The sequence below is a fragment of the Cannabis sativa genome, chromosome 9 (assembly GCF_029168945.1).
Source record: "Cannabis sativa cultivar Pink pepper isolate KNU-18-1 chromosome 9, ASM2916894v1, whole genome shotgun sequence".
Classification (NCBI taxonomy): domain Eukaryota; kingdom Viridiplantae; phylum Streptophyta; class Magnoliopsida; order Rosales; family Cannabaceae; genus Cannabis; species Cannabis sativa.
The window spans coordinates 7,831,232-7,849,928 of NC_083609.1; the positions used below are offsets into that span (position 1 = coordinate 7,831,232).

At 33.9% G+C, this 18,697-nt stretch overlaps 3 protein-coding genes across 4 annotated transcripts; all 3 read left to right on the top strand.

Annotated features, from left to right (window-relative positions):
- Positions 1-5,599: 5,599 nt before the first annotated feature.
- On the top strand, positions 5,600-9,883 carry LOC115722900 (uncharacterized). The gene is made up of 10 exons (XM_030652263.2): positions 5,600-5,799; positions 6,832-7,213; positions 7,325-7,437; positions 7,629-7,801; positions 8,009-8,102; positions 8,323-8,433; positions 8,561-8,650; positions 9,035-9,120; positions 9,238-9,302; positions 9,504-9,883. Exons 2-10 carry the CDS (start codon positions 7,003-7,005, stop codon positions 9,608-9,610), a joined length of 1,050 nt encoding a protein of 349 aa, XP_030508123.1. The 5' UTR covers positions 5,600-5,799; positions 6,832-7,002; the 3' UTR covers positions 9,611-9,883.
- Positions 9,884-12,243: 2,360 nt separating this feature from the next.
- LOC115723331 (uncharacterized) lies at positions 12,244-13,897 on the top strand. Of its 2 annotated transcripts, none has more exons than XM_030652763.2 (4): positions 12,244-12,401; positions 12,486-12,650; positions 12,739-12,987; positions 13,330-13,897. In XM_030652763.2, the coding sequence occupies exons 1-4, from the start codon at positions 12,330-12,332 to the stop codon at positions 13,606-13,608; spliced, it is 765 nt and encodes a 254-aa protein (XP_030508623.1). In that variant the 5' UTR covers positions 12,244-12,329; the 3' UTR covers positions 13,609-13,897. The 2 variants fall into 2 exon arrangements, with proteins under 2 accessions (XP_030508623.1, XP_030508624.1); XM_030652764.2 differs by having other exon boundaries at positions 12,739-12,876.
- A 3,093-nt stretch (positions 13,898-16,990) lies between these two features.
- Positions 16,991-18,613, top strand: LOC115722333 (divinyl chlorophyllide a 8-vinyl-reductase, chloroplastic). Its single transcript, XM_030651526.2, has one exon. It carries the CDS (start codon positions 17,221-17,223, stop codon positions 18,472-18,474), a length of 1,254 nt encoding a protein of 417 aa, XP_030507386.2. The 5' UTR covers positions 16,991-17,220; the 3' UTR covers positions 18,475-18,613.
- The last annotated feature ends 84 nt before the right edge of the window (positions 18,614-18,697 follow it).

An 18,697-nucleotide genomic window follows, 5' to 3' on the forward strand; every position in this document is an offset into this window, starting at 1 on the left:
TCAATGATCCTCTATATAAATGATTTACACTGTACAGGATTAAATTACCGTAACACCCTACAATGTATTTTATCCTTAAAACACTTAACCCTGTATAAATGATATTTCACCTAAGTGAAATGAGATCTCCACCATTTATCTTCGTTTGGTTAAGCTCGAAGGAAATCATCCTTTACTTCTATTTGCCAAATAGAAGCTATAGATTCCATATTTATGTTAGCGCTCCCCCACTCAATTGCATTACCGTGTTCCCAAAATGTACGTATTACCCTGATACAAAACTGGGCTTAACTAACAAATCAAAGAACACGAGTAACACTCTTGAAATTGAGCCTAACCATATCAGGATTTCGATCATGTGATCTAGGATCAACTTATGATATTGAATTGAATAGATGTTTACGGTATGTTTCAAAATCTAATTCAAAGTTCAATATCGGTCCATTCCAATGCATACTCCATGCATCCGATACTGGTAAACTTTGCCAATGTCCTGGAAAGGACATAACACTTTTCCAAGGTGTAAGAATACCTATCGCTGATTATACCATGTCAGTCTAAATCCAGTGTTCTGACAAATCAGGGAATCAACTTTTGAACATATAATAAAGATTATATTCCACTGTGCTGACAACACTATAATCTTTAACCAACTCATATGTTCTGGACTTAAAAAGAATTCATACATTATATACCTATAATCATGAAATAAATTATGTGAACCATGCAACATAAAATGTTATTTCTGATCTTTATTAATAAGTAAATCTGATTATATGAAATGAGTTTTATTTAGGGCATAAAACCCAACATAGCCCCCATTCACATAGCACTAATTTTGAATAACAAAGCTTGATTGGCTAAAATGTGAACCACTTGATTGGCCTTTTGATATACAAAAAATAAACTAAAAACAGTAGGACGTTGCAATAAAACTCTAATTTGGTGTAGCAGCTCGTCAATGTCGCGACAACTATCTCCTTTTTCTTAAAGCAGTTAGATTGCTCATAGACAGTCAGATTTCACTGTAAAGTTACGATAACCCCGTTGTATCCCCACTTGTTGTCCCTCTTTAATGGCTATCAGCTCAGCCATAAGAGGCGTTAGCTGCTGGTGTACCACTTTGGCAGCTGCAAAAGCAACTGCACCATCATTTCCTCGCACCACACAGCTAAGTGCAGCATGGCCTTCATTAGTCTTTTAACTCGCATCCACATTGATATTTACACAACCCACCCCCGGCCGACACCACTTCCCCTCTTCCCTAGCCGAACCAATACATGTTTGTCCTCCATTAGCATCCTGAAAGTCTTTTAAAATCGTCCACACCAGTCAACCATATCGCCCGCTCTTGGATAGATTCCCCCATGTTTCACACCAGTACGGACATTCCATAAGTTCCAAGCAACAACTAGAAAAAAAAATTAAAGGTATTAGAGTCACAAACCTTAGCCATATTGCTCAAAAAAGTAGTGACGTCCGAAGTCCTATTGTCACGAAGAAGAGTCCGAAGGCCACATTGTTTCCACACCATAATACTATATCGACATCCCCATAACGCATGAACAATATCATCTCATTTTCTTTTAGAATAGTGTGTGCAAAGAGGAGACACTTGAATGCCCCGCTTGGATAAAACATAATTCGTTGGAAGCCATGAGTGACAACACTTCCAAACAAAATGCTTTATTTTTGGAGGAATTCTCCGCTTCCACAATAAGTTCCACCATGCCTCGAGTTCTAGATGAGTCAAATTGAAAAGAATCTTCACACATTGCAATAGCCAATTTGTACCCACTATGAACTGAGTATTCTCTATTGTTGGTGAAATGCCACATAATTTTATCCTCAAGGCCCCATTCATTACTCGGCATGCTTAATATAAGCTCCGCACCATCCTTATTGAACAGTGTATGAATGAAGTCCGTATCCCAAGACCCATCAACAAGAAATAAATCCACCGCCCTCATTTGTTTAGGAAGAAATGGCTTACTGTAGACCTTAAAAGTATGAGGTCTCGGTAGCCATGGGTCCTCCAACACCCTCACCATATTCACGTCCCCCACCCTCCATCGATAGCCCTTCAAAATAATTTCTTTACCCCATATTAAGCTACGTCAGACAAAGGAAGCATGAGCACCACACTTAGCAGCCAGAACATCTTTGTTAGGGAAATAACAAGCTTTTAGAACTTTACTACACAAGGGATTGGGATAACATATACACCTCCAATTTAGCCAAAAGTGCTTAGTTGAATAATCTCAAATCTAGAAACCTCATACCCCATTTCTCCTTAAGCTTGCATAAGTAAGTCCATTTACTCCAATGTATTCTCTTATTTTGTTCCGATGAACCCCACCAAAATTGGGCAGCCATCCTATGGAAGACTGTTGGTAGTACTCTTAGTGATCTTGAAACAACTCATTGTATAAGTAGGCATCGCTTGAAGAATTGCTTTAATGAGAACCTCTTTCCCGGCTAAAGAGAACATAGAAATTTTCCATCCCTTCACCTTATTCCAAACTCTGTTCTTAATTGTCTCGAAGAGCTCTTTCTTAGTTCCCCCAACAAAGGAAGGCAGTCCCAAGTACTTCCCGTAGTTATCCACAACCTTCATTTCCATTAGGGACGCTAGACACATTCTATCGCTATCATCCACCGTAGCACCAAAGCACATCTTTGATTTCTAAAAATTGACTACTTGCTCTGATGCCGTGGAGTACATGTCTATATGATATTTATATTTAAAACTTGAAATTTGAATTTAAATTTAAAATAAATACTATCTTTTATTTTATAGGATTAAATAAAATGGTTTGTTTATAACATTATATACATAATATATATCATAATAACAAGAGACAAGACTAAAACGAGAGATTAGTTTTAGGTTTAAAAATACGATTGAATTTTCTAATTCTCTCTCTCTCTCTCTCTCTCTCTCTGTAACTCACGCAAGCCACTCTCTCTAGCTCTCTTTCTCACACACCTATCTCTATAGGTGGTTGTGTGTGAGTATGTTCTTTCTTATCTCAATTACAGTATTTCATGAGTTGAGTACACACAATGATCACTAAATTATATTCATCCAAATTAAATCTAATAGACCACTCTATTCCTGGAGTGTTGAGGCTTGCTTGGAAGACCCTGGTATGAATTCTCTTACAAGTTCTTTCGGATTGGATGTTTTATTGTGTAATACAAAAAAATAGCGAGGAAACCCTGATAGGTAATAAGAGGTAAAAATCTCTAAACTAATAGTTAGGTTTGTGTTATGTATAATTGTGTTGAGATCCGAGGTTTATGGTTCATATCAGATTCAACAAATTTTTATTATTAAATCTGATTGTATTCTCTTTCACTGCGACTCTGATATGAACCCTAAAAATTAACACCTGGGGCATTTGGTGCTCCGAGTACTCAAAAGTAAAAGTTCTCCGAATCTAATTTTGATGCCTCAAATTTGTTCGTGATATGTTTAGTTCATGTCCCAGTACAAAGTTTGAACCATTTGCACTAAGAAGGTCCTTGAAATTGAAACCCTAGTTAGGTTGTCAACATAGGCACTAGGTGAAACCCTAGGCGCTTGGGTTGATTTTTGTGGTGTTGTTTTGTGTATTTTCAGCTCTCAGGCCTTGGACTTGGATGCTTCATGTATTTATGGTACAAAATACTGAAAGATATTGAGTTGAACATAACTTGGCGGAATCTAAGCACCCATTCCAGAGTTCTCAAAGTCAACTTGGGCGCAGGGCTAGGGACCCCTCCCAGGTCGACTACTATGACTCGAGACTACTCAACTTTGAGATGTTTTCTTTCTTGCCATCTGTCAAATATTGATGTCCACGTCACCAAGATCAATTTTTGGGTTAACAATATGATATATACATAATACGTAACAGTTAAGTTTCAAGTCATTATATACGATATAATTGAGAGTTGAAAAATAACAACTCAAGAACCAAAAAGCTTTGGTTGACTCCCCTCTATCTCTCATCCTACACGCCTCATTCTCTCTCTAGAGAAAGGTGTTTTTTTCCCTCATCTCAGTTCACAATGTCTCATGAATTGAGCACACGTTGTGATAAAAAATTCATTCATCTAATTGATCCTGTAAGCCCACTCTTATCCAGAATGTTGATGATTGATTTGGAAGACTCTGGCATGAAGTCTTCATCAAGTTCATAGCACCTGGATTGGTTGATTGATAAAATATACGAAAGGAATTGAGAATACCATGATAGGCATCAAGAAGTAAAATTCTTTTAACTTATAGTTTAGATTTATTTTATGTAATCATGTTGAGATCTTAAGCTTATAGTTCATATTAGATTTAACTAATATATATATATATTTAACATAAAATCCACTTCTTTTTTCATATGGACCATAAAAACAAACACGAATAACCCTAACCACTTTTTTCTCAACTTTTTTCTATGGACACTCTAGAACCTCGTCTTCCTTTTACTAATGCTTTAAAATTTGATTTTTTTTTCCTTTATAAATTATTTTCTGGGTTGAAAAATCATTTTCTCTGAATTTTTTTATTAGTTGTACACAAATTAGAAATTGTAATTAATTTCCATATCATTAAATAATTTCCATCCAAATAGATTGAAATTACAATTATAACCTTTATTAAATGGCCACGTTATCAATTTTAGGCCAAAAAAAAAAAAAAAGAGAGTATAATGAAAGAATGACGTTTCTTTACTTAAAATTGTTAGAATAATATTATTAACAAGCAGAATATTATAAAGAGCAAAATGTAGTCGTATAAACAATTCAAGGCAAAATTACGAATTATTTTATAGTTTATATTATATTATGTATTGAGTTTTGAAGTATTTATATATTTTATACCTTATTTTGTTATTGTTTTATTATTTTGTGTTAACATCTTTAGTTATATTGTTTGTAAATGAATTATATGATGTAATTTTATTAATGTTTATAAATTTTTTAAAATTAATTTGCAATTATTGCAAATCTCCCACATCGCAATTTTGTAGTGCGCTTTGTGTGATTTTGAGGTCCATGTGGTGTGGTTCAAAAAATTAGCTAAAATTGCATTACGTGTACACGGTAAATGCCTCTAAAAGCGACTATGTACCACCACTCATAGAATCAAGAAATTACACTCAATTTATCAATCCTTGCTATATGTGGACACAGTAAATTTTCACAAGTTAAGTCAAATTAGGTGACATGCTTCACTTTTGAGTTCTGATGGTGTCTTTCCGTTAAATTTTTTAAGTTTTAACTTTGCAACCATACTCTCCCTATGGTAAAAAAAATTTAATTTTTCATAAAATGTTGGTAAAGTCCTAAAAGCAACATCTGCCCAACTTTAATCAATATCATTTGTGATTGAGATTATGATATTTGATTATCCTCAAAGTCCCAACTTTCCTTATTGATTTTTGAAAACAATTCTTGACAAAAACTTTCTGATTTTTGAAATACAAATGCCAAAAAATATAAAAAGATGTGTCTTGTTTTTAAGGGTAGGTAAGAAACACTTTCTTACCCAATAAATTTAAAGAAGGTTTAAAATGAAGTTTGTGTGAGCAAAATGTTGATCCTAATTTTTACCATTAAAAAAAAAAACTTATCTATAACACGTGACAGTTGATGATTGGATAGTGAAATCCCATGACAGTGAGAGTGAGAAGCAAATCCTATTTTATCATTTTCAAAACTAATTAGCCTCATTGCTCACTTTCTCTTCCCTTCACTGTTCCTCTTCTTCTTCAAAATTCATTAAATTGATTTTTCAGATTTCTTTTGTCTCAGGTATGTACTCAAAATCTAAAATCCACTTTTTGTAATTAAAATTATATTTGATTGTGCTGTTACTTTTCTTTTATTTCTCTTTATTGTTTTATATCAGGTTGGAATTTTTCTTGTCACATTTTGAGGCCTTCTGTGTTTTCCTTTCTAAGCATTATTTAAGATTAGAAGCAATATGAGGTTTCTATTGTAATATTACATGAAGATACCATGATCGATAAATACTGGGTGTTATTTTTTTTTAATAAACTTTTTATTATATATGCTTATTTCATGAGCATTTAGTGGAGAACTTTTTTTTTTTTTGGATAGTAAAGAATGATTCATATAAATACTTGAAGATTGTGCTTTTGTGTTTGGTTAAACCTCATCAATACAATTTGCCTAATATGTATATTGATTCTATAATTAGTTGTTGGCATAACGCATAACGCATTTTGATTATATTTTACATATATAGGATGATTATCCATTTTATTTTGATGTTTTGCAGCAGAGCTTATAATATTATCGCGGATTATTTTTGATATTTTGGTGTTTATGTAGAAAGATTTGATCTCTATCTAAGTGTTAGATATTTTTACTGTTTTTTTTTGGTTTTGCTTATGTACTGTTTGATTAAATTCTACAATGAACTATATTTGCTTTAAAAGATTGATTACAATGTATTTTGATATGATTTCTTAGTGGCCTCAATAACAAGTTTAACAAGTTAAACGCATGTGAGAAAATAATTTGAATTTGGTGTAATACTTCCTTTTTTACACACAATCAGGATGATATGTTGATAACACTATAGAGTTTGTTGTGAATATGCACTCATGTTACACATAACTGAAGTCATATTGGATAGTTGCTTGCTATATTCATTATAAATTGATCCATCTAGATTATATTCCTGTATCCATATATTTAATTAATTAACTAGTTTTACTACATATATGAATAAATTAATATTATATAAAAATATTCAAGTAAAATAGTTTTCAATTTCATTTCCACCAATTACATATTTCGTTGCTGTTATATTTTCAGATTTTCTACCAATCACAGGTTTAGTTTTTTAAAACTCAAAAGCAATTTAGATATTGAACCAATCAAAATATATCAATCAGGCCCTAATCTTCTGCGACGGACACGAGGGTCTCCCTCCTCTCTCCTGGTTCCCCAAGGAAGAAATCCCAAAATTTATTAACATTAAATTTGATGGAAACCATTGTTGCTTTCTCAAATGCCAATCGACCCCATGCTCAGCCACTAGCTGGGCTTTTCAAACCGCTCCCTTCTTCTTACTTCTCGTTTTTTGCTTCAACATCCTCTCAGTGTCAAACTTTCTTCAACAAACGGAGTATATCATTATCATTGTCATCACTGACGATGGCCACGCCTCTTCAAGCCTCTGCATCTTCCACCATTGGTATTTTTTTTTTTAATTTCAAATCCATGTTTTGTTTTTGTTTGTTTTAGTGCAAAGTTTGGAGATTTCCTTTACGTGGGTAATTTTGTGCTTTATTATTTGTTGGTGAAGGTGCAACAAATGACGAATTGAAGGTTTCTTCTGCTCGTTTGGTTGGAGAGAACGACTTGTTGATTGTTGGGCCAGGTGTTCTTGGTCGCTTAGTAGCTCAGAAATGGCGGGAGGTACATGTCCTTAACTCCTAAACCCTGAATTACGCTAAATACTATAGTTTGAGTTGGTATAGTTCAAGGCTGTCAAATTGGATTAGAATATGGGATTTTGTTTGTTTTGAGAATTTGGATAACGTGAAGTGTTTAATGGTTATGCGGTTTTGCGGTGATATTGAATGAACATATGTATGTATTGTAATCAGGACCATCCAGGTTGCCAAATATATGGGCAAACTGTGACCACTGATCATCATGAAGAGTTGATTGAGATGGGCATTAATCCTTCTTTGAAGGGTATGAATTCGTCCAACAAATTTCCTTATGTTATATTTTGTGCTCCTCCCTCTCGTTCTGCGGATTATGCTGGTGATGTTAGGTAAGCCTGAAAATGTTCCTGTCTATCTGATGTGGAACCTTCATCATTGTTTTAACTCCATAAATGTAGAACTTGATATATCATATATGGACCTTAGTTGATGCTGTATAGTTCATCATGTAGTTGAACTTGAAACTTTTAGCATAAGTTTTTCGTACTCAGATGTCCTTTATGAACTTATGTTGTTGGTTATGTGATGGATAACAGGGAAGCTGGATTGAGCTGGAACGGTGAAGGTTCTTTTTTGTTTACGTCAAGCTCTGCACCATATGATTGCAATGACAATGGACCGTGCGATGAGGTAGATGTTTCCTATACTAAGTTATATGGCTTTGTTTATCTTTGTTCACCTTTTAGTTTAATAGTTTTACAGCTCTTCTCGGAAATATGATGTTTTGTTTTCTCATAGTGTTCATTCTCCTCTGTGCAGGACACACCTGTGGTAGTTGAACAGTTTACTACTCTTCTTGGAAATATGGTGTTTTATCTTCTCATAATGTTTATTATCCTTCTCTGTGCAGGACACTCCAGTGGTACCAGTAGGGAGAAGCCCTAGGACAGATGTCCTCTTAAAGGCAGAAAAAGTTGTACTGGAGTTTGGTGGCTGTGTTATTAGATTGGCAGGGCTTTACATATCCTTTATGCAATTTAATGGTGAAGAATAAATTGTGTAAAGCTGTAGAACTTTCATGAATGTAGAAAAATATTGATATATTTCCTGTGAAATTGTCTAAGTGGAGTGACCTTAATCATACACACAAAGCAGATAGAGGTGCACATTCTTATTGGTTAAGCAAGGGAACTGTTGATGTTCGTCCAGATCACATTTTGAATCTAATACATTATGAGGTCAGTGCTTCATCCATATGCACTCATTTCAGAAAGAACCTACGATTACTCCTTTATGAAAATGAGATCAATGTATTTCTTGTTTTAAATGTACTTACGATCACTAATCAATATGGTTCCTTCCTGAAATAATGGTACCTAAAGTTTGTTAGTTCAGTAATGTAGTGAATTTTGTCTTTTGTCTTTTTTCTTTTTTTGTCTTCCCAAGTCTTATCATAGCTAGAATTCATTTCACTCTTGAGTTGTATCCAACAGTTTATGGTTAGACTTGCTGGACTTGAATGCTGCTATCTTTTGTTTACTGATTTCCTTTGCTGCCTAACAATGATTTGTATTTTAGAATCTGAACAACAATATTCCCAACTTTTGTGCTTCTCTATCCAGGATGCAGCTTCCCTCTGTATTGCAATCTTGAAGAAGAGACTACGTGGCAGAATTTTCTTGGGTTGCGATAATCATCCTTTATCCAGGTATTCCCATCTTTTATACTTTACCTTGCTTTTTGTTAAATGGCGTTAAGAGTCCAGAATTTATGTGAATTCACTCTTGTCCGGAGAATTATTTTTTACATTGTCAATTTCTCACAGGCAAGAAATAATGGATTTGGTTAATCAAAGTGGAAAATTCAGCAAAAAGTTCGAGGCATTTACAGGTATAATGTCTTTCTATAATTCATGTATGGCCTACGCAGATGGGAGATAAACTTTCTTTCATGTTCAAGTGTTATTCTCCAATGTTTATTTTGCCATTTCAGGACTTGCAAGAATCAAATTCTTTGTTATTTTTCCCTGTTCTTCGTATAGGGGCCAATTTTATTTTCTCTCTATTACCATATTTTTTGGTTTTAATGCAGGAACAAGTGATCCTTTGGGTAAGAAATTAAACAACTCGAAAACTCGTCTGGAAATAGGCTGGGAGCCAAAATACCCCAGTTTCGCTCAGTTCCTGGAGACCCTTTGAAACACTTAAGCCCGATATTCGGTCAAGTTGGATACTTTTAAACATAGTTGGCCTAGTAGGTAATGATTCAGCATGGATCTGCGAAATCTCTTACATTGATTGACCTTCTGTTAATACTTGTTTCAGTGCTCTCACAAATGACTTCAACAATTGTTATACTAAAAATTGAGTTACTTATGTGAACATTTTTCTGTGTCTATGTGTACATGACATGAAACTAACATCTCTTGTTTCAAAAGTCTTTAAATCTTGAGGTATTCTCATACATGTAAATAAGTTTCTTTTTTTTTTTAATCTCTTATTCAATTACCATGTATGGTTATGTTCCTTTCATAATCATAGATGGAATGATTTGGTTTTGTAGTTAGTAAAAACTGGAAGTGAACAACAGCTTCAGACTTTAAAGTAAAGAAGTGGGATTCCTCTCTTATACAGACATACTTGGGATTTACTTAACAAGCATGATTTAAGTTAATGATATTGCTTCTAAGATTTACTGATGTAGATGAATCATAGCACTGTAGGATTATAATTGATAGTTACCCAATAACTTGGTGGAGTCTTTGTAAAGACACTAAGAAATCTTAAAGTTTTAGTCAGTGTTCTGGATTAAGATCTCCATTGTATTATTGTAAACAGTATTGGCTTATTTTTTTTACTTGTAATAATTTATACCCGATTCAGAAATTTCTGTCTATCTTTAGAAAGAAAGAACAGAATTAAAAAAAAATGGGTTTAGAATGTTTTAATTGCAGCAGCCCAAGATGGTAACTTTTTAAGGGGATAAGATTTGGGTATCTTTCATAATAGATAAACTAAACAAAAAAATTAGGCAAGTGCATACTTAATAAGCATATAAAAACATAGTAGTACTCTACTGATTGGATCATTTTGAAGTCTCAACCACTGGTAGGGCCACCCCAACTATAATATTCGACTGAAAATTATATTTAAGGAGAAGTTACAAGATTCCCATGTAAACAAATTAGTTATTGATAATTTGATGTCATTGTCATATGTAGAAGACATGTTGTTGATTAGTAAATTTGGTCAATTTGCTCAAACAACCACTTTTAGAAACTTTCAAGTGTCAACTAGGAGGGGCGGTGTGGTGGTGGTGGTTTAGTTAAACACTTGAAAATGTAGCATATAGTACAGTTCACATTTGGAATTGGAAGTTTTTTTTAATGACAAAATAGATTAAAAAAAGAAACATTATCAAGTCAACTTGACTTTGGTTTAGTGTGGTGGTACCTAGAAATTATGCAAAACACTTGGTCATATCTTTACTTCATTAACCAAACACAAAAAAGTTTGTATTGACTTTGTGTTGTTGTATTGAAAGAAGTCGTTTAGAAGAAGATGGGGAAGCTTTGTTGTTCATCAGAAGATGATGGACTTGATCTCTCTGGAGTTCTCATAGTGATTGTCTTAGCTCTTGCCATCATGGCCGTTTGCATGCCTCAACAGCAGCGAGTTGTTACGGTGTATCGCTGCCGCCGGTGGTAGATTTTCTTTCCTGTTTGCCTTCATCTTCTCTCCTTCTTTCTCTTTAAGTTTCTGTATTTTTCCACTCTAGGAGATGGTCAAAATGATTGGATTCTTAGGCTCAATTAGTCTGCAATTTTTGAGTCCTAATAAAAGTGTTATACTTATTTTACCATGTTTTTTAATTTATGTCTTAATTGTAACTTTGTCATCATGATGTTCTTCTACTCTTGTTAAAAATCTCATTGAAAGAAAAAAAAATGTATATCTTGGATATTTATACCACACAATAATTGATTGTTTCTTTTGCTAGTGCAAATCTGTTTTTTTTTTTGACCTACTTTCCCAATTAAAGATGTTATGAGGAGTACCTAATAATAAACCAATTATTGAATTTTATTAATTTATCTGAAGTTTGTGTGTAGGAATTCTTCTCCATTTTTGCTATAATTCTTTGATTAAATTTGGTATAAAAATTCATAATTAAAAATAATAATAATAAAGAAATTGTCTTTCTAATAAGTTGATATTTAAATCACATGTCAAAATAAAGTTATGGTCATTCTTTGTCTTGCTATTTCTTTTTTCTGATGACAAAAGGGAATGAAAAATAAGAATTATTTTGGAGAATTTTTATGAATGAAAGATATGTAAATAATAACTTCTACAAATTAAAGAATAAAATCAATTAAGTCTTTATATAGTTATTATATTTTTTCAGTTCAATGAAGTTTGAGCCCTCATTAATCATAATATACCGTCGTTTTCAGCTGGTGGCAAATATATTCAATCATTTACAAGGAAAAACGACATAATTTACACATTATTATTCATTATGAACGACAACAAATAATAACACTTTTGTTTTTTATCTACTTATATAATCTCATCTCACGTTATGAAAAAATTGGCTACTTTACAAGAACAATTCGTTTTCAGTTAAAAAAAAGAAGAAGAAAGAAAAAGCCCTAAAGAAAATGCATGTCGTTTGTAAAATATTAATAAGAAACGACATATCGTTTGTGACACAAACTTAATAAGTTGACTTTTAAGTTAGGCTGTTTACAAGTCAAAACGACACGTGGTTTTATTATTGCTTCATGTGGTGGGATTCTCTGCATGTCAACCACGATAAACTCTGCTGGAACACACTTCCGATTGGTCAAAACTTCTTCTTTTAGCTCAAATTTCTGATATAATTCCCAGAAAGAAAATATTTCCAGAGAGAAAAATGAAACACTGTGATTACTTTCAGAAATCGCTTCCCAACGATATTGCCCTCAAAATCGCTTCTTCACTTCAGGTTCATATATAATGTATACATATAAATATAAATATGCATATTCATATAGTTTTCATATAATTTCAACTGAGTTTTGTTTTTAAGGGTTTGGAACTGTGTTCACTGGGTAGTTGTTCTCGTTTTTGGAGGGAGCTATGCAAGTCTGATTGCTTATGGGAATCTCTAGCTAAAGAAAGATGGCCTTTTTTGGGTTCTCTTCAACTCCAACCCTCCTCTTCTTCCTCTGCTCCTTATATCCCTAATTTCCAGGTTTTTTTTTTCCTTCCTTGAAAGTGTGTTATCGATCAAAATTGGTTTATTGGGTCATTTTAATTTGGGGGTGGAAAATTGGTGTTAGGGATGGAGGGCCTTATACATCCAGAGACACAATGAAATGGCGGGTAGAGCTATGGAGGTATTGAAATTCGTGGAGCAACGTTCTTTATCTGGTTCTCTTGGAGTTGGGGACTATTTGAAAGCAATTGAAGATTTGCACGTAATGCAATTTGGGTTTAAAGATGTTGAATTGTTGCTTTTCAAACCAAAGCTTAATCCTTTATTTAACTTGGTCGGTTTGCATTACTGCATAAATTGGCTTCGAGTACCGGTAAATATGTTTTGTTGAGATCATAATTCGATTGTCATATTATGTCTTTGACTTTATTTTAGAGGTTAAGATTCTGAGTAACTTAAGTAACATGTTTGTGCTTGATGGTTAGTTGCTAAAAACTGAAAGCTAAAATCTAGTATCAACATTGCTTAATTATTGCCTTATTGGTGTTATAAAGTAGCAATTTTTTTATTATCTTATCTTTTCTAGTATTCCAAACATGATCTTAGTGAGTCAATGTAAAACATTATGGACCTGAATATGCAGCCTAATAAGTTGCCTAATTCAACCAGGCTCATGATCATGATCATGATTTCTAAAGCATCTTGTATTTGACAGGCTGAGTATGTACTTGAATCACTTGAGTGCTGTAAGATCTCAGATAGGGAAGTGTGTGTGAAGTGGTGGAAGCTTGGAAGATGGTTCTATGGCTTTCGCATGCGCGATGAGTCGCGTTTTCGCATTTTCTGTATGGCAGATTTTGCAATGGCTAAGGAAGAAGAGGTTCTTGCAGTGCTCCATCGCGGTGCCATTCATGAGGTAATACGGGTTCAGATTTCCATTGTTGATTCTTCAGACATTCCCTGGTATCATCAGAACACTCAGAAACAGGGTTAAGTAAGTGGCCTATTAGTTATGCATGCATCTGCATAGCTTTGTTGTTTATTAATTGATTTTATGTACATTTGTATTGTTGTATATATATAAATATAAACGCTATGAATACAAGCCTGTGTATCAATAAACCAAATATACTTGTATAGTATTTTCACTGAAGAGGTCAATGGCTTCTTTATTCTGATTGCAAGCTTCCTCTTCCAAGCTTATATTGTAACAATTAGGGAATAAAATGTATCAGTTTGTATGCTATGTTGTTATCTAAAATAAAAATTATGAACTCTGTCAACTGAAGGGAAGAAAGGACACTAAGAGTTGTGTTTGGAGTTGTAATGTTATGTCTAGTTGGTATGTTAGTTGACATGCTTGAGCTTAAATTGTTGTTCATTATAATAAGCTTCTTTTTTGTTTACATTAGTGGAGAGTAATACAGTGCAAGCTTATGGATTGATGAAATTTGATACATTGTAATGAAAATTTTAGTGAATTTTAATTTATGCATTATTTGTTGATCATGATTGGGTAAGCATATATTTTAATGGATTTGAGTAAGTTTGAGAAGTGTTTGGATCGAAATTTTGAATTGCTGAAATTGGTTGAATTTGGTAAGAATTATATGTGCATATCATTTATAATTTTGAGGTTTGAATTGTTGTTTTTGACTTGAATTCCGTGTTAGTTGTTTTGAGGCTTTTAGTAGTGTTTAGTGTTCTTTGTTCAAGGGTTCCATTTAGGCTGTCTTTTAGTTATATGGGTTTTTTTTTTCGGGTTTACGCTTGTTTTTGTGTTATTAATGTTTTCAAAGATTTGGAATGCATTAGATGTGAAACAGATTGAAAACTAAAAGATCGAAAACCGATGAGAGCTTTATTAGGGGATGAGCAACATTACTGTAGGGAAGTGTAGTATCACCCGTGTCTAGAATTAAAAAACGAAGGCATTTCATGAAAGATATTTTGAATATTTCAAACTTTGAAAAGCACAAAGATCTTAACCTCATCAAGTGTGCTTTTAGTTATTATTAGAGCCCCAAACCGAGAGAAAGGTGAGGAATTTGACATCAGATAAGGGAATTTGACATTTAATGTTGTCTCGTTGGGTGATTTTCTGAATGCGGGTGTTATCGACTGCCAAGAGACTGTGTGTATTAATTGAATAAGGCTTTATATGGGTCAAGACAAGCACTTGGAGCCTAGTTTGATAAGCTCAAAACTGCTCTTATCTCCTTTAACTTCACCTCTACTGAGTCGATCAATCTCTCTTTACAAGGATTACCAAGAGTCATACCATTTATATTCTTTTATATGTGGATGGCATTCTTATCACACTTCTATGGCTGTGGTTTCATCACTCATATCTAACCTTAATGCCTCTGTTTCATTAAAAGATATTGGTGAAATTGATTATTTCTTAGGCATACAGGTTACTCATCTTGACAATGGTCTCCATCTTTGTCAAAAGAAGTATGTCATGGACCTTCTGTGTAGAACCAAGGACTTTGCTAATTCTCTTCCAACACCTATGACTGGTGGAGAGAAATTATCTGCTCAAGATGGTGATCCAGTAGCTAATCCACATCAATGAAGAAGTATTGTTAGAGCTTTGCAATATGCTGTCATAACTAGGTCAAAAATAGCATATGTTGTAAACAAAGTATCTGAGTTTATGCATAATCCACTTGAATCTCATCTTAAAGTTGTAAAGAAAATTCTAAGATATCTCAAGGGAACATTGGACATTGGCTTACATCTGAAACCTTGCTCCAGTCTTGTTTTAATTAGATTCTGTGATGCTGATTGTACATCAGACTCTGTTGATCTTTGATCAACCTCTGGTTTTTGCATTTATCTTGGTTGGCCAACTTGGTTTCATGGAGTTCAAAGAAGCAAAAGACAATGTCCCGTTAAGCATCGAAGCCTTCCAAATGCTACTGCAGAAATCACTTGGCTTCAATCTCTGCTTGCTAAAATTGGTCTTTCTTTGACTCATGTCCTTACAATTTGGTGTGATAACCAGTCTACTGTGCTAATGTCTGCTAACCCTGTGCTACACTCTAGGACAAAACACATAAAATTAGATCTTTACTTTGTTAGAAAAAGGATACTGCATAATTAGCTCAGAGTTAGACACACTCCAGCCCAAGATCAAATAGCTGACATACTGACCAAAGCTTTGTCATCTCCAAAGTTCACAATGCTGAGAAACAAACTGAGTCTGGTCTCTCTTTCCCAGCTCAGTTTGTGGGAGGATGTTAGATAGAGTGCCATCTGTTAGTTAGCATAGTTTGTACATAGAGTTAGTTAAGTAGTTAGTTAAATTCTGTTATATTTTCTAACTGTATATTTAACTACTTTTAGTTAACTTATCTCTTTATATAAGAGTTGATTGCTCTCTTTTGAGTAACTACTTTTAGTTAACTTATCTCAGAGTTGATTGCTCTCTTTTGAGTAACTACTTTTAGTTAACTTATCTCTTTATATAAGAGTTGATTGCTCTCTTTTGAGCTGTAATGAGAATGGCACTTTCATTCATTTCTTTCTCTCTTTTTGTTTTTCTCAACAATATTCATTTATGTTCATAATTCATGATTTTCATTGAACAATGAACCTTACGTTTCTACTTTGGATTTTAAATAATTGTTTTTTTCTATAAAGAATTTGGGTGATAATAAAAAATAAAAGAAAGTTGACCGATTGGGTCAACTTGTTGACCCGACCAATCCGGTCAATCCGGTCAACCTGAACTCACGAACATGAAACTATTTCACGAGCTGTGTCTGAGTACAACTTTTTGAACCCAAAATCCAATCAACTCGCTCAATGTTCAATCCTAAGAGCATCTCCAATGGAGAGCTATAAATGTGGTGTATTGCCATTTTTTAGAATATTTTGCAAAAAGTTAACTCTAATAGTGATCTAAAATGTGTGCCAAATTTGGCCCAAGTAAAAATTGTGCCAAATTTGGCACAAAAGATAGCATGTGCTAAATTTTAGCCCACAATAAATGACACATTTTTTAATTACTTATTTGCCACTCATTAATACTATTTATTAATAAAAAATGTTTTTATATTTATAAGTTATTAAAATAATATAAATAAAGTTAATTATTTGTATATTTTTAATGAATATTAATGGTAATATTAATTTTTATAATTAATTTACACCTTGTACATTGGAGGACAAATATGAAAATTGGACCAAATACTTTATGGTATATTTTAGGTCAAATTTAACCCAAAATGGTCTAATATATGAGCAATATGATACTTTGTAATGTTGGAATTAATTATTTTTTAATTGAAGGGTTTAGATGCAATATTATAAAGTTGTTGTCCTTGTAGTGTAAACACAAATCTTAAAGTAAATTCCAAAGACTACACACGTCATCTCTCAAGTAAACATATCCACCTATCATTTAGATTTTCTACTCTGATAATCCACAGCTTCAAGCTTTGACAACCATGGAGGATTGCTCGCCTCATATTTTACTCTACTCCTTTTCCTTTACTCTCTCGCATTTTCTTTCCTTGTGACCTATTATAGTATATCATCAACTCACTACTCACCAAACCTTTTCTCATTTTTCTCATAACTGAACTGAAAAACCAAAATGTCTCTTCGTTTCTCCTCCCATGTGTTAAATCTTCACTCGGCCAAGCACCAAACTTTCTTCAATCGTTTCTCTTCAGACTTCATCACCAGAATTCAGGTAAGCTCCACCACTCCTTACGCCTTGCCATACTCTCCTTTGAATAAGTTAAGCAGAGAAAAGTTCAACCACCACCCCATTACAGCTTCAGTAACCCCAAGTGCTGAAACTGTTGAATCATCTTCATTCAGAGCTAAAAAACCCAATGATGTTAATGTTTTGGTGGTGGGTTCAACTGGGTATATTGGGAAATTTGTTGTTAAAGAGTTAATCAATAGAGGGTTCAATGTCATAGCTGTGGCTAGGGAGAGGAGTGGGATCAAAGGGAAAAATAGTAAAGAAGAGACATTTAATGAGTTGAAAGGAGCCAATGTGTGCTTTTCAGATGTTACCAATTTTGATTGTTTGGAGAAATCTTTGGAAAGTTTAAGTGTTCCTATTGATGTTGTGGTTTCATGTCTAGCTAGTCGTTCAGGTGGAGTTAAGGACTCATGGAAGATAGATTACGAAGCAACTAAGAACAGTCTTGTTGCTGGTAGAAAATTTGGGGCTTCCCATTTTGTATTGCTTTCAGCCATCTGTGTGCAAAAACCCCTTCTTGAATTTCAGCGTGCTAAGCTGAAATTCGAGGCTGAGTTGATGAAAGAAGCAGAAGAGAATAGTGGGTTCTCTTACAGCATTGTGAGGCCAACTGCTTTCTTCAAAAGCTTGGGTGGTCAGGTTGAGTTGGTGAAAGATGGCAAGCCTTATGTGATGTTTGGGGATGGAAAGTTGTGTGCTTGTAAGCCAATAAGTGAGCCAGATTTGGCTTCTTTTATTGCTGATTGTGTTTTGAGTGAAGACAAGATTAATCAGGTTTTGCCCATTGGAGGACCTGGTAAGGCATTGACACCATTGGAACAAGGGGAGATGTTGTTCAAACTTTTGGGAAGAGAACCCAAGTTTTTGAAAGTGCCAATTGGGATAATGGACTTTGCTATTGGGATTCTTGATAACCTTGTCAAGATATTTCCATCAATGGAAGATGCTGCTGAGTTTGGTAAGATTGGAAGGTATTATGCTGCTGAGAGTATGCTGATTTTGGACCCTGAGACTGGTGAATATAGTGCTGAGATGACACCAAGTTATGGAAACGACACTTTGGAAGAGTTTTTTGAGAGAGTTTTGAGGGAAGGAATGAGTGGACAGGAATTAGGAGAACAAACTATTTTTTGAAAAGAATTTGTGCTAATGGTAATAAAGTTTGTAAACAATGGAATGGAACACAGTCAATTTATTAAACCAGTTTCATATAATACTGTCTGTTTAATTATGTACATTATTTGAGTTTCAATCAGGGGCTTTTGTTTAATTATGCTCTTTGTCTTCTGATTATTATATGGGAGATGTTTCAATCTTCTTTCAAATTGCTCGTGTCACTAGCTTTTGGAATATCTAG